The 15,664-nt window shown below is 34.3% G+C and overlaps 1 protein-coding gene across 1 annotated transcript; it reads left to right on the top strand.

The window, feature by feature from the left end:
- The first annotated feature begins 1,310 nt into the window (after window positions 1-1,310).
- LOC100256936 (uncharacterized) lies at window positions 1,311-15,476 on the top strand. Its single transcript, XM_059740566.1, has 6 exons — window positions 1,311-1,320; window positions 2,499-2,680; window positions 3,140-3,370; window positions 3,497-3,709; window positions 4,710-4,817; window positions 6,902-15,476. Exons 1-6 carry the CDS (start codon window positions 1,311-1,313, stop codon window positions 6,962-6,964), a joined length of 807 nt encoding a protein of 268 aa, XP_059596549.1. The 3' UTR covers window positions 6,965-15,476.
- Window positions 15,477-15,664: the final 188 nt, after the last annotated feature.

Genomic DNA, 15,664 nt, shown 5'->3' with positions numbered 1-15,664 from the left:
CATCTGGTTATTGTTCTCTATTTTTTGTTTTTAAAAATAAAATGAAATAGAGAACAACTTTTAGAGAACATGTAAAACTCATTTTCACCAATTTTAAAAAATAATAAATAAATAAAAACACACGCACATTATTATTTCTCTTTTATATAGAATCATTATTTTTTTATTTGTTTTTGCTAACAAATTAACTTTAAATTAAACAAGACTTGAAGTATCGGATTTGTTAATAAGTCTATTAATTTTTAAAAATAACTTTATATTTAAATAATAAACTCATTAACATCATAAATTTATGAATATAATAAAAATATCATTTTCTAACACATAATAAAATAGTAGATATTCTACTAAAAATATAATTTATAATTTTAGTATAATATTACTATTTATGTTTCACTAAAAACTATTTTGACTTCATATTATTATAAATTAAATTTATAAAAATTTTGTAAAATAAAAGTAAGACATTGTTTTAAAAATAATACAAATTTTTTATCCAAACAAGTTATTTGTTTTTTGTTTTAAAAAAACTATTTTTTTGTTCTCTATTTTGAAAACAATTTTTAAAAACAAACTTTATGTAACATCATCAAACGGGCCTAATCCTCTCATTCCATCTCTAACACCAACTCTAGTATGACTTCTCTAAGGCATAGTGCCAAGTTGCCCATAGTCAAGAAAGACACTCATAAACTTCAAAGGGATGATGAGATAAGTCTACCTACTCTATGTGCTCTTAGTGAAATAAATAAGAACTATATTATGACAAAATAATTTCAAGAAGGAAATAAGAGAATCAGAGACGATTTACTGGGTGACATGTTTCTTTTAAACAAAAAATAAATCAATTTTTGTTACTCCTTTGGTCTTCCAATGGTTCCTATATCCTACAAAAAACAAATACATAAAACCAATTATTACGTTAAGAAGATTAATGAGAAATCGAGGGTCTTTCTTTGGTAAGAAATTAAAGTATCACGTGTCTATTCCAATGTAAAGACTCTATTCTAATAGTGTCATGTATTTGGTCATGAAACCTCTTGCAAATAGTGACAATATGTGTCTCCTATACTGTGGACCCACATTTTTCACTTGTGTTCCCACTCGATGGCGAGACTCATTTTTTATTTCTAAAAAAACTTATTTTTGAAAAAAAAAAAAAAACTTGTAGTCAACACTTATTTTTGTTTTATTTTTAAAGGGAAAACAAAATAGTAAATAAAACCTTAAGTCTAACTCCGAAAAGAAGAGATAGGTCTATGAAAACCAAGTCTGGATCCAAGGATCATGTTTCCTATTAGAAAGGTAAAATGATAAACTGTAACACCTCTCTAAACCCTAAAATTAGGTCTACTAATCAAGTTTGACAAACATGACAATTGGCCAATCAATCGATGGATACTGAGGAATAACAAATAAATAGGGAGGAAATGGGAGCGTACCTTAGCAGTGAACAATAATGCGATTTTATAAAAAACAATGTTAGTACACAATAATAAATGTAAGATATCTCACATGCATCACATAAGTGATCAAAGTCAGATGATCTCAAATAGAAAATTCATTGGCATTGTTGTCAAGGAAAATATCATGGATGTTGGGCCCCTACCAATTCCTAATTTATTCACATGAATTAATTCTACAAAATTCTGTCTTTCTAATGATCGCGGATGGAATATCATAGAAATCTACACGAATTCCATTATTTTTGGAATTTAGAGAATTTATTCATGTATAATAAAAATCGAGAAAATCAACCATTAAGGGATTAAATTGATATATATATTAACCTCAACTTCACCAATCTTTGGTGTTGGGAAAATTAGCTACTCGTGTTGGAATTCGAAGCCAAAAAAATAATTGTAAATTGGCAATAAACTAAAATCACAGTGAAAAAAAAAATACTAATGAAATTTAAACATGAGAAGATCATTAAATTGAAATTTTCATTCAAAAAAAAAGAAGAGAGACTCAAGCTTTATATGAGAGTAATGAAATGTCTTGAATATTGTAGGAAAATTGACTTGTGTTTTGTAGTTCATTAAAATAAATTTAGCTCTTTAATTAACATTTTCTTAAAAATGTCTTTATTTTGCTAAAATTGGATTAAGGGCTAATTAAAAATTGATTACGATTAAATAATTATAATTATTTTGATAATCTTTTATTAGAAATGTCATTATAAATTAATCAATATTTGAACATAAGTCAAAGATTGTTTTAAATAATACCTTTTAAAAAATATATTATGGGATAAAAAATTTTGACCTTTAAAAGCAGCACCATTAAAGATATTTTTAATTTTTATCATATTTTAACAAGATTTTGAAAATTTTGTTACGAGAAAATGCTTGCTAAGGGACACCCAAACGGAATCTACTATCTAGTCTCACTCCTTAAGGAAATTCCCTTTTTAACCTTCTCCCTCCTGACCTTATATCGAACTTCTCCGAGTCCCTTCTAGTCCCAAAACCACATAAACTGTGTTTCTCCATGAGCTATACAATACAATCATTCATCATTCAGACACCAAGAAAGAGGTAATCAAAGCAAATGGTTCAGAGAAAAGGATCAACTAGGCGAAGATGCAGAAGAGCTTGTCCACGTCCCTCTTCAGGCCATTCTCTTGGCGGACAGCTTCGCCCAGAAGTTCCGCCCCATCACCCTTGAACGCCCCAAAGTAAACTTCCAAACCTCTCTCTCTTTCTCTCTCTCTCTCTCTAACGCACTCGTACAAACCGTTTTCACTATTACTGTTTATATTCCATTATTGCCCAAACTCTTATTACTTTTGATTTGGGTTTTGAATTTCATCTTTAGAGGTGTATTCATTGCATTCAATTGTTTTACAATTCATGTTGAAGTGCTAATATCTGTGATTCTGGGTTTTGAATGTGATGTTGGAATGTGCTTCCGGTTACATTAAAGTATTCTACAATTCAGGTTTGCAACTCTTAATTCTTGTGATATCACTGATATGACGTTTTGGATTTGATGTTGAAAGGTTGTGCATTGACTATATTAAGTTATTCTGCAATTCATGTTCAGTGTTTTGTATTTGATGTTGAAAGGTGGGGTTGATTGTTCATATTCGACTCTAGTGACATTTTTATGTGGATTTCCAATTTGATGTTGGAAGGTACTGCTGCCATTGGTGAATGTTCCCATGATAGACTACACTTTAGCGTGGCTTGAGTCTACTGGGATTGAGGAGTTTTTTGTCTTTTGCTGTGTGCATTCGAAACAGGTTATCAACTATTTGGAGAATTCCCATTGGTTTTCTTTGCCACACTTTGATGTCACCACAATAGAGTCACACAATTCTGTCAGTGCCGGTGATGCGCTGCGTCTGATTTTCGAGCGGCATGTGGTATGTCTAGTACCATTTTAAGAAATTGTTCTTTACTTATGTATGTTGAAATTGTTGTTCTTGGAAAAAAAAATTGATGAGAAACAATGTGCCGTAGACCTCTGATTTCTGATTTTGAATCTGAAGATACATGAAGACTTCGTCCTTATTACTGGAGATACAGTAAGCAACATGTCACTTACACAGGAACTTCAAGAGCATAAGGATAGAAGGGAGAAGGATAATAATGCTGTAATGACTATGGTTATTAAACGGTCAAAGCCTTCTCCGATTACTCATCAATCTCAACTTGGTACTGATGAGCTGCTATGGCAATTGATCCTTACACAAAGCAACTTCTAGATTATGAGGATAAGGCAGACCATTTGAAAGGGACTTCATCTCTTGAGAAAATGTTACTAGCTGACAATCCTTCAATTTCCCTCCACAATGACAAGCATGTTCATTCCTCTAAAATCCTTTTACATTTTCTGGCTTCTTTTTTAAATTTACTATTGTACTTTGTTATTAATGAGTTCAATGTTCTTGTAATTCTGGTGCTTAGCTCTAAGAATTACCAACTAGTCTGACAACTTGGGTATGATACAAGGAAAATATTTATGAAGTAATAGAAGAAATAAAGTGTTTGAAGTGCTTAGGTTTTCAAGTATTGGCTTTTTTCATTATCAATTGGTTGCCTCTTTCTATTTCATAACTGAACAGACAAGTTCTTTTCGTCCTATTGTGATCTTTATTTACTAAGGTAGCAATGCAGCATTGGTTGCCTCTTTCTATCTCATAACTGCACAGACAAGTTCTTTTTCTCCTATTGTGATCTTTATTTGCTAAGGTTGCAATGCTGCATTAAGCTTATCTATATATACATACCCTATGCCTCAATATGGAGGCAAGCTATATTTATATATACACACCACAGAGATGGGCAACAGTCTCTCATCTTTCTTTTGTTATCCTCTTCTATTTTCCTTCAATCTTCTACTGAACAACTTAGTAAAATAGCATTGCTCCTAATAGCTTAGGCTTTTGGGGTTCCAGCTGCTAGTCCAACAATATCACCTTGGTTGGCTCCATAATGGGGTTGTTTTGCCTGTGGGAAGGTTTTGAAAATTTATTTCATTTGACATTTGAAAATTAAAACTGAGTATCGTGCCTAAACAACTTTTGTTGAAGTGAGCCAACCTGAATTTGTGGTTTTAGTTTTACCTATGGTTGATCAAGTGATTTTGTGGATTGATAGATCTATCTCAGATTTTTTTTTTCTGCTCTCTCTCTCTCTCTCTCCTCTTGCTGTGATGCATGGATTGAAAAAAATTTGTTGTCCTTAATCTATTCTTTGCAGAATTGCTATATTGACATCTGCTCCCCGGAAGTCCTCAGTATTTTCACTGACAATTTTGACTATCAACATTGGCAGCATCATTTCATCAAGGGATTGCTTGTCGATGATGTATGTTTTGCTCATTTCTGTGAGTTACTTTGGATCATTTCAGGAGAATGGATTTATGTTTGCATGGGCAACACATGCACACAAATTCCCACATATGCACTCTGATATCCATATGCTCTGATATCTATATGTATATAGATATATGTAGAGATAGAGCACAGTTCAGTGAAAAGAATTGTTTGTTTCTGATGAAAACAAAATTTGTGCCTTATAAGCTGGCATCAGAAATACATTGTGCCTTTGTATACAAATATATATTCAATGAAATGAATTGTTTTTCTCTGATGAAATCAAAATTTGAGAACATATTTTGGCCTCTATAAGCATGCACCAGACTTCAGAATTTGAGCAGGTTATTATTTGGTAAATATTTGTTGCCGATTCTTTGATGGATATAATTTTTCAACTTCTCCAATTTTGTGTTCACTAAAAATTTTCAAATATATAGATCTCTGGTGAAACTTTATTTTCATTTATGTCTATTTTTAATAGATAATAAAGGATGTCTATTAAGCTAATAAAGGAGGCAAACCCTAGTACAAAGTGCATATACAAAGACAAAGACCCAACAAAGTAAAATAATTCAACCCCAACCAATAACTTGCACCCACTAGGAATACTCACTTCAGTTACACCCTATCCAAGAAGTTACGAAGATATACTTCCTTCCATAAAGGCATCCATTGAGCACATAAACAAAGATTTAAGGAACCCTTTAAGGCCTGGGTCAAGTGGTAAAGGGTTGGGGAGGGTTTGTGGGAAGGTTTCTAGGTTTAAGTCTCAATAGGCACAAAAATTTACCTATCAGAGAAAAAAGGACACCTAGATTTATGGAATACATCTTTTAGTTCTAAAATTTTTTTATTCTTCTCCTTCCATAAACCCAAGCCAACCAACCCCCCTCCTGCCAACCACCCTCCCCAAAAAAAAGGACAAATCCTCTTCCCCACAAAACTTCCTCCTTAAAATAAAGGCAAAACCAAAGAAACCCATGAATAGAGAAAATATTAGAGCCCAAAGTTGCCTTTCCACTTCATATTGAAGAAGAATATGAGTTGTAGATTCTTTCATTTTGCTTAGACAGTACCTATTACCAATAATCTACTTTTATGCCTTAATTGGTCAAATGTGGGTTTTTTTTTTTTCCCAGACCACTTTCCATATTAAAAACACCCCCACTTGCACAAGAACCTACACACCATACACATGAAACCTCTAAGGAGATGAAGCTGAGATTACCATAAGGAACTAAGAAACCCAAAAGCCCTTCTTCAATGGCTTTCAAAAGGTGGGTCACTCTTCATCATGCTAACATGTTTCAATATGTGTAAGGATAAAAATATTAGTTTTCATGGAAATATCAATAGTTGGATTTTATAGAAATATCAGGAAATATGAAAGAAAATTTTGATAAAAAAATATTGGTGGAATAGAAATTGATCAAAACTTATAGAAATGTTGAAGAAAACTCCAAAAATGATAAAAGAAACAATAATATATATATATATATATATATATATATATATATATATTGAAGTTATTTTGTTGAAGAAATTGATATATTTATATCAAAATTAGTGGCATTGATCTTACCTAAAGAATATTAATGTGGAAAGAAAAATTTTACTTCATTGAAAACATATTATATTTTAATATTTGAAAATTAAAACACAATATATTTATAATAATATCATTCATATGTATATATATATATATATTTATGAATCATCTATATTTATCAAATTTTCTATTGAATTTATCTTAAATTATTTTAATACATTTATATTCATTGTTATCTACAAAGGTTTAGTCTACTTAAGGATAAACAAAGGTAAAATCTCCTCAATATCCCCAGTTGATTTACAAATTGAATGTCGATTGAGTTGAATAAGATTGAGTGGAATACCTTTAAAGGTAATGGTATAAGAGGCCCATGAGGAGAAATAGAAGTGAAGTAGAACCTACAACATCTCTACTATTCTCCATTGAGTTAATTTCTTGCTTAATATATGTATTTTTTTTTTTTGTTGATTTTAGTGCCTTTTCCTTTTATAATCATTTGAGCTTAAGTTTCTTGTTTTTAGATTATGGGATACAAAATTTTCACGCATGAAATTCACTCAAAGAGGGGGTATGCCCTAGTGTAAGATAGTGACCAACATGAGACACGAAATGTCACCACACAAGACACTTGATGAGGGCATCCTCCTTCTATCAGTATTGTTTAGGGCATCCTCTTTCTGTCAGTATTGATTAGGACATCCCCCTTCCGTCAGTTTGTTTAAGGCATCCATCTCTCTTCAGTTTGTTTAGGACATCCCTCTTTCTTTAGTTTGTTTAGGGCATCCCCCTTCCGTCATTTTGTTTAGGGCATCCCGTTTTCTTCAGTTTATTTAGAACATCTCTCTTTCTTCAATTTGTTTAAGGCATTCCCATTCTGTCAATTTGTTTAGGGTGTTTCCATTTTTTCAATTGTTCTCACCACTATGGATTGGACATCCATGGACACTTCAGTTATTTCACGACCATAGATTGGACATCTATGACCTTCTAAGATTGAGTTTATTTGCCATCATAAATTGGACATCTATGGGCTTTTGAAGTTGAGTTTTTCACCACCATAAATTGAACATCTATGGGCTTTTGAGATTGATATTTTCACCATCACAAATTTTTATTTGTGGGCTTTGAGATTTTCACCACCATAGATTTCCATTTATGGGCTTTTAGGATTAAATTTATTTACCACCATAGACTGGACATCTATGGGCTTTTGAAATCAAGTTTTTCACCACCGTAGATTTCCGTCTATAACCTTTGAGATTGAGATTGAGATTGAGATTTTCACCACCACATATTTTTATTTGTGAGGCTTTGACTTTATTCACCACCATAGATTTTCGTCTATTGGCTTTTGAGATTGAGATTGAGATTTTCACCACCATAGATATCCATCTATGGGCTTTTGAGACTAAGATTTTCACCACCATAAATTGGATATCTATGGGTTTTTAAGATTGAGATATCACCACCATGGATTTTTATCTATGGGCCTTTGAATACATCACTACCATAGATTTTTTATTTGTGGGCTCTTGAGTATATCAACACCACGAATTTTTTATCTATGGGTCTTTGAGTATCACCACCATTGATTGTGTATCTATTGGCTTTTGATGAGTTTCACTACCATAGATATTCATCTATGGGCTTTCCAGTTTAACATTTAGAGCTATCTTTTTGGTTTGGCTTCCAAGGCCATTCTTTTTTTAGTTTAGCTTTTAGAGCTAATCTTATCATTCAAAGCCACAACTCTCGACATTCATGATCATTAGCATGGCATACCTTGTCCTCAAAGCTTCACACTCCATCCTACTTCTCATTTCGTTGCATGTGCTTTTCACTTTTTCATCATATTATTTTGGAGTTTCTCCTCCTCTATTGCGCATGATATAGTCCTTTGAGCTCATAGCATGTGTTTCGATCATATTGTTGGGTTCTCATATAGTACATGTATGGTTTTTGCCTTTGTACGTGTTAGTTCCTGTGTTCCTTGATGATGCGATTGCTGCTTAACTTTAACATCGATTTTAAAATCATTTTTTGAGACATTTTAGAGGGAGTCTGGATCCATAGTGTAGCTTTAGAGGCACCTCAGGAGTTTTTTTTTCTTGCCCGATCTAGAGCCCCTTTGTTGTTGTTTTGATTTGACTGAGATTTATTCCACTAGGACACTTTTAGGGGTCTCTCTTATTCGTTGGTAGAGTTTATTTCATTCCACTCATTATTCGTACTTCTATTTGTGGAAATATGGGATTATGATTTGTAATTAAGTGCCAAGATTAGAGGGATTGTGTTAGGATACTTTCTATTTTTATGGATGAGAGAATTTCTCCTTGTGTTAGGATACTTTCTATTTTTATGGATGAGAGAATCTCTCCTAATTAGTTATTGTTTCCTTGGAGATAGTGATTGTGCATATTATATGGCTTAGATTAGGAATCCCACTTGTATATATATAGGTCACTTTGTATTCAGTTTTGACACAGAAAAAAGAAGAATATTTTCTTCATGGTATCAGAGCATTCAAATCTGAACCACGTATAAAAAAAGTCATCTTTTTCCATGGAGAGCAGAACGGAAGGATCAAACTCGGAGGTGACATCTAGACCTGAAGCAGTTCACTCCGGTAGTGCCAGCACCACAGACAACATCATTCTTCCCATAACAGGTCATAAACTTAATGGGCAGAATTTTATTCAATGGGCTCAGTCTGTTCGGATCTTCATTTGCGGGAAAGGTAAGGAAGAATACCTTACGGGAGCCATTGTTCAGCCGAAGGAAGATGATCCAGGATACCGAACCTGGAAGTTGGAAAATAGTATGGTGATGTCTTGGTTAATTAACTCTATGACCAATGACATAGGAGAAAACTTCATGTATTATGACACAGCAAAGGAGATATGGGATGCAGCTAGAGAGACCTACTCCAACATCGATAATACCTCGGCGATTTTCGAAATCAAGAGTATTCTCTAGGATCTTCGACAAGGAGATTCAACTGTTACCGAATATTTTAATATCCTTACACGGTATTGGCAACAACTCGATATTTATGAAGAATTGGTTTGGAAGTGTCCCGAAGATGGACTCCTATACAAGAAGGTCATTGAAAAGGAACGCATCTACAAATTTTTACTTGGCCTTAATAAGAATTTAGATGAGGTACGTGGTAGAGTTCTAAGTATTAAGCCATTACCTAATGTTAGGGAAGTTTTTTTCTTAAATTCACAGAGAGGAAAGCAAACAAAACGTGATGTTGGGAACCCAAAATTCCTCCAAAAATCTTGAGAACTCAGCCCTAGTTGCACGAGGAACCCAATCCAACAACAACAACCACCAAACGAAGAAGAATCGTCCATGGTGCGACCATTGTAGAAAACCTGGACACATGAAAGAGACTTGCTGGCATCTACACGGTAAACCTGCTGATTGGAAACCTTCTCGACCACAGCAAAACAGAGAAGGCCAAGGTTACACCGCTACAGCCGAAGAAGACACATCTGGCACTAACTCAAATCCTGGACCGTTTAGCAAAAGGCAATTGGAGGCACTATAGAAAATGTTCCAACAGACTCTTCAATCAACTGGAACAACTATTGGTACGGCATCTGTAGCCCAGAAAGGTATTTTTTCCCATGCCCTAAATGTTAGACAGGAAAATCACACTACATGGATAGTGGACTCAAGAGCTTCAGATCACATGACTAGGAATCTCATGGTTTTTCATGAATATACTCCTTGCCATAACAATTCCTCTATTCGAATTGCCGATGGAACCCTTTCTAGGGTATTCAGCACAGGTTCAGTTATTATTTCCAAGGATATTACTCTTCACTTCGTGCTCTATGTTCCAAAATTGGATTGCAACCTATTGTCTATAAGTGGACTAACACAGGATCTTAATTGTGTTACTAAATTCCTTCCTCACGTGTGTGAATTTCAGGCCTTGAACTTTGGGAAGAGGATTGCAATGCTGAGGTGTGTGCTGGACTTTACCTTCTGAGAGCTGAGGAAATTCAAAGGCTACCAATGAAGACTACTTGTGTAGTTTCCAACCCTAGTACCAAGACGGATAGTGTTGTTATGTTATGGCACTACCGATTAGGTCACCCAAAATTTTCCTATCTTGAAAAACTATATCCATCATTATTCAATAAAAATTCCAAAAATTTTCAATGCAAAATATGTCAATTGTCCAAACATACTCGCAACTCCTATTCCATTCAACCATACAAACCATCTCATCCTTTTTCCTTGATTCACAGTGATGTTTGGGGGGCCTCTAGCATCAACAACATTACAGGTTCTAGATGGTTTGTCACCTTTGTTGATGACCACACTCGAGTGACTTGGGTATTCCTTATGAAGAAGAAATCAGAAGTGAGGGAAATATTTGAAAACTTCAACAACATGGTTCAAACGCAGTTTCAGGCAAAAATTCAAGTCCTTCGGACAGATAATGCTCGAGAATACTATCACAACATTCTTGGGTCATATCTTCTGGAGAATGGCATCGTACATCAAAGCTCGTGCATTGATACTCCACAGCAAAATGGAGTTGTAGAAAGGAAAAATAGACATTTGATGGAGGTTGCACGATCCCAAACTCACAACTAGATAACACAATTTATGATCTAAATTCCAGTAATGACCTTGATGATCTTGATCAACCCATTGCTTTAAGGAAAGGTGTAAGATCCTGCACTCAGCATCCAATCAGTAATCATGTGTCCTATGGAAAGCTCACAGAATTTCCAAGCGTTCATCACTTCTCTTGAAGATGATCGTATCCCATCCAACATCCAAGAAGCACTTCAACAACCTGAATGGAAGACTGCTGTTCAGGAAGAAATACAAGCATTGGAGAAAAATGGGACATGGGAAATCTCAGAATTACCAGAGGGTAAGAGGCCTGTTGGATGCAAGTGGATATTTACCGTGAAGCACAATCCGGATGGAAGTATAAACAGGTTCAAGGCTCGACTAGTAGCTAAAGGATTTACTCAATCCTATGGCATTGATTATGAAGAGACATTTGCACCAGTAGCAAAGCTCAACTCCATCAGAGTGTTATTGTCAGTTGCAGTAAATTTGGACTGGAATCTGCACCAACTTGATGTCAAAAATGCATTTCTCAATGGAGAACTAGAAGAGGAAGTCTACATGAAGATTCCACCTAGTATGGAAACTCCAGAAAATTCAGGAAAAGTGTGTAAACTGAGAAAGTCCCTATACGGTCTGAAATAGTCACCTAGGGCCTGGTTTGATCGACTGACTAGAGTTGTGAAAAAACATGGGTTCATCCAATGTCAAGCAGATCACACACTGTTTATAAAGCACTCTAAGGAAGGTGAAATGACTTTGTTCATTGTCTATGTTGATGATATTATAATTACTGCTTGATTTAAAAACCCAAAGAAACCTTTGCTTTACAAGGAGAACTATACAAAAGGAACCAAAATACAAGTATAATAACTCATGAAACTCAACTAGGGATCTCACCATGTAAGCCCACCTCTAGGGTGTAAATACTGAAAGATAATTAAGTTGATTCCACTTAATAGAAATGGTTTTAAAACATCAATACAATAGGCTAAAAAAGAAACATGGAAATAAAGCAAGCCCTCATCATCTCAGGCGTCTTCCAAGTATCTTAAAAAATCCTAACTTTCCTCTCTTTCCATACAATCCATAACAAAGTGAGTGTAGACTCTCCATTTTGTCTTAGTAGCACATGTTATTCCTTGTGTTTTCTTTCATCTCTTAGTCTTGTAGTCATCCCATGGTGGTCCATTATCACTCAATTAATACTATTTTTGAGCCACCTTTAGAGACTCATTGTTGAGGGATTTTTATAGATCTTAATTGTGACCCTAGGTGCACTTTAGGATAATTCATTTAAATGCATATTTAATTCATTCCATTTAGGTGCACTTTAAGAGAGAGTGGTTTGAGAGAGAGTAGTAGAATAGTTGGTGGGTTTTAGAGAGAAAAGAGGAGATGAGAGACTTTTTTAGGAAGCTATGGGGTAGTTTTCTTGCATGAGGTTTTCTGAGGTGGGAGGTTTTGAGAGAACCATGAGCAAAGGAGATTCTCATTTTTTTTTTAGTTGATTTTTTTAGGGTCATAAAGGAAGTTCAGCGGGGTTCTCTATTGGGAGGGAAAAACAAGCAGAGAGAGCATTTTTTTTTTTTTCGGTTGGTGAGGTTTGTTGAAAAAGGAGGAGATGAAAAAAAACCAGCAGAAAATGAGGAAGAGAGAAACAAAGGATATAAAGAGGAGACATTAGAGAGGACGGAGGATATCCTTCTTCTGGTGCTTTTTGGTTTTGGGCAGAGGAGAAGGAGAGCAAGGGAGAAGGATAGCTGCAAGAGAAGAGAAGCAAAGGGGAGCTTTCCATTAATGGATAGTTTGAATTCCCTTTTCATCTTCATTTATCATATCGTTCTTCATTTTTGTTTTATTATCATTTTATTAAATGTTGCCTTCTGATTTATGTATGGATATTCAGTTTTGTCTATTGTTTATATGGTTTTGTGTGTGAATATGCATACATCTAGGTTCATTTGTTTGCTTCCTTGCCTCAATTATAACCCCATTCTTTGGGTTCTCCACCGGTTTCCCTTAAGCTCGTTGAGAAAGCATGATATGGGATTTTGAAGACCTTTTTTTATTTATTTATTGATTTTTTTTTTTTTTTTGCGTTCTTATTTGTGATTTGGACACCATTTGAGTGCTCTTTTCCACAAGCTAAAGAATACTAGAGCAAGTATGGGTGTTTTGAGAAAACAAGCTAGTGGGTCTAAGGAGCAAGTTGCAAAGCAACAACAAGCTATTATGAAATAGTTCAGTAGGACCAGTAGTAGGGTTATGTTCATACTATTGTCTTCATGGGTTTCTCATGGACCAGCTTTTGTGATTCATGACAAGAAATCTTCCATTAGTAATGAGCAACAGAAATGACTGTGGAGCATTCAACGCTGGTAATGGCTAGCCCGAATGGGTTTCATAATGGGTTTTGGGGTTTTGCCGTTGCTCAAAGGCTAGAGTTGCAGAACTATTAACTACCTCAGAGACGAGAGTATCTTCTATGACTCAACATGCACTTGTGTCTGCAAGTTGCCAAAGATATGCTGATATGGCTGATACTTGAATCAAAATCGAAATGGAACATATTGTTAGTGGAAACGATTTAACTGGACACTCTCCATACATAAATCCCTGAAACAGAGAAAGATGATCCCATCAAGCTCCATTTCGGAACGTGCTCTTCCATGCCCTCTTGTAACAGGAAAGACAATGGCTGCTAGAGAGCTGGCTAGAAATCTGGGTTAGGTTATGCGTTGATGATTGGTGGAGATGTTGCTAAAAAGGTTGACTATGCCTATTGCTCCTTTGAGAAGCAGTTACCAATTGATGGTTGCTATGTTGGAACTTGGACGCGAGGTTTGAAAGATGGAGATGCTTATGCTTACTTGCTTATTGTTCTTGCACTAGAACACTGTGGTCTGACAATCTCGGATGCAAAAGATCCTATTCATGGGACAGGCTGGTAGACTTTGACAAATCCCTTCATGAAACTTCACAAAGTCAAAATGTCTCAACTCAGATGTTTCTAAAGCTCTTCCCATAGAGTCCTTGGAGGATGCAAAAGAATTGCATTCCAAACATGTTATATGAGTAGGACAAGCAATAATGGGGACTCAGAAAGTGCAATCTCTAATTCATTACAGAGTGGGGATGCTGTCCAAACTAGAATGGAAAAGGCAGAGGTGAATTATGAAGTATTGGCTTATAAGGAGAAGTATATCTACTGCAAGTTAGATAATTGGGAAGCTGCATGATAAATTTGGGTATTTATTGGAGACTAAAGTTGTTTCTATGACAAGTGAGCAAGAGAATAACAGTTAAGAGCAAGAAACTACCATCTAGGTGCAAACATGTAAAATCCATGGCTTTGATGTCATAGCTAGTCAGAATCTGAAATCAACTGAGCAATTGGGTCGTTCTACCAAGACTCTAAAGGAAACTAGCTCATGAACAACCCATGTTTGTGTTACCAAATTGCTGGAAAAAGATTCTAAATGCTTAGGAGTAGCATCATTGTTACTAAGGTACGCTCTCATCCCTGCCCTGTTTATTTATTTGTTATGCGTGATTTGCTTTCATTGTATGACTCATTTCTTGGTATCTATTGGTTCCCTAATCGATTGCTATACTTGCCTTAGCTTTATTAGTAGAGACCTGATTTTAGGGCTTAGAGGGATGCTACGATTTATTACCGTACCTTCCTAATAGGTAATGTGACCCTTGGACCTAGACTCTGTTTTTCACAAACCTGCTTTTTCTTTGTAGGAGTCATACTTAAGGTTAATTTTTTCTTATTTTGTTTTTCCTTTAAAAATAAAACAAAAATAAGTAGCGAATCCAAAATCAATTTTTCACAAATAAAAAAGCGAATCACTCCATTAAGTGGAAACACACGTGAAAAATGTGGGTGCATAGTACTATATTTTTATTATGACTTTGTCACGAGTTCTTAAAATTTTTTTTTTAGAAACGTCAAACTATTAAACCTTCTAATTTGGATTCAAGAAGATAGAAGTAGTTGATAGTGAGCGGGTTTTTTTTTATCAACCAAATAAGTGATTTCTAAAGATAAAATCAAGTTGTTTATGTCTTTTGCTTTTGTTTTCTCAATTGAATCTCAATGAAATATTATTGTTTTTTTTTGCTGATTTTTTTTATCTTGGAATTCATTGAAATTATTATATGTTTTTTCTTTAAATATTTTTTGGATCTCAATTTTTTTTTTCTTAAAGCTTAGGTATTGTATTTTTGTTAACATATCTTTTGTTATATAGTTTTTCCTTGTGAATTTCAATGAGCCATATAGGGCATAATTAATGGGTTACTCAAACTATTGAGAATTGGGTTGTTAGTACCAAAAATATTTATTTTCTAAAAGAACCTAATACAAGCTTTGTTTTGTTTGTAGAATCTTCTTCTTGTGGTTGTTTTTTACTTGAATGGAGGTATTATATGTTCTTTTTCTATAAATTTGGTTTTTTTTTTTTTTTTTTTTTTTTTTTTTTTTTTTTTTGTAATCAGTACAAAATATTTTCTTTTTACAAACTTTATTTTCAATTGTTGAACATTTTTTTATTCTGAAGTTTTTTTGGAAGTTGGGCTATAAAGGATGGGGTATAGATCAATCCAATTTCCAAAGCATCTAAATTGTTGGCACAATTGTTTATTGAAAGAATGTGGAGGTATTATATGTT

This window comes from Vitis vinifera, chromosome 11 (genome assembly GCF_030704535.1).
Source record: "Vitis vinifera cultivar Pinot Noir 40024 chromosome 11, ASM3070453v1".
Taxonomy (NCBI): domain Eukaryota; kingdom Viridiplantae; phylum Streptophyta; class Magnoliopsida; order Vitales; family Vitaceae; genus Vitis; species Vitis vinifera.
Note: the sequence above shows the minus strand (reverse complement) of the source record. Positions and strands in the feature narration are given on the sequence as shown.

Coding starts and splice junctions, on each gene's coding strand:
- LOC100256936 (XM_059740566.1), top strand. Junction 2,681..3,139: donor TCACCCTTGAACGCCCCAAA/GTAAACTTCCAA, acceptor TGATGTTGGAAG/GTACTGCTGCCATTGGTGAA. Junction 3,710..4,709: donor TCCTTACACAAAGCAACTTC/TAGATTATGAGG, acceptor TATTCTTTGCAG/AATTGCTATATTGACATCTG.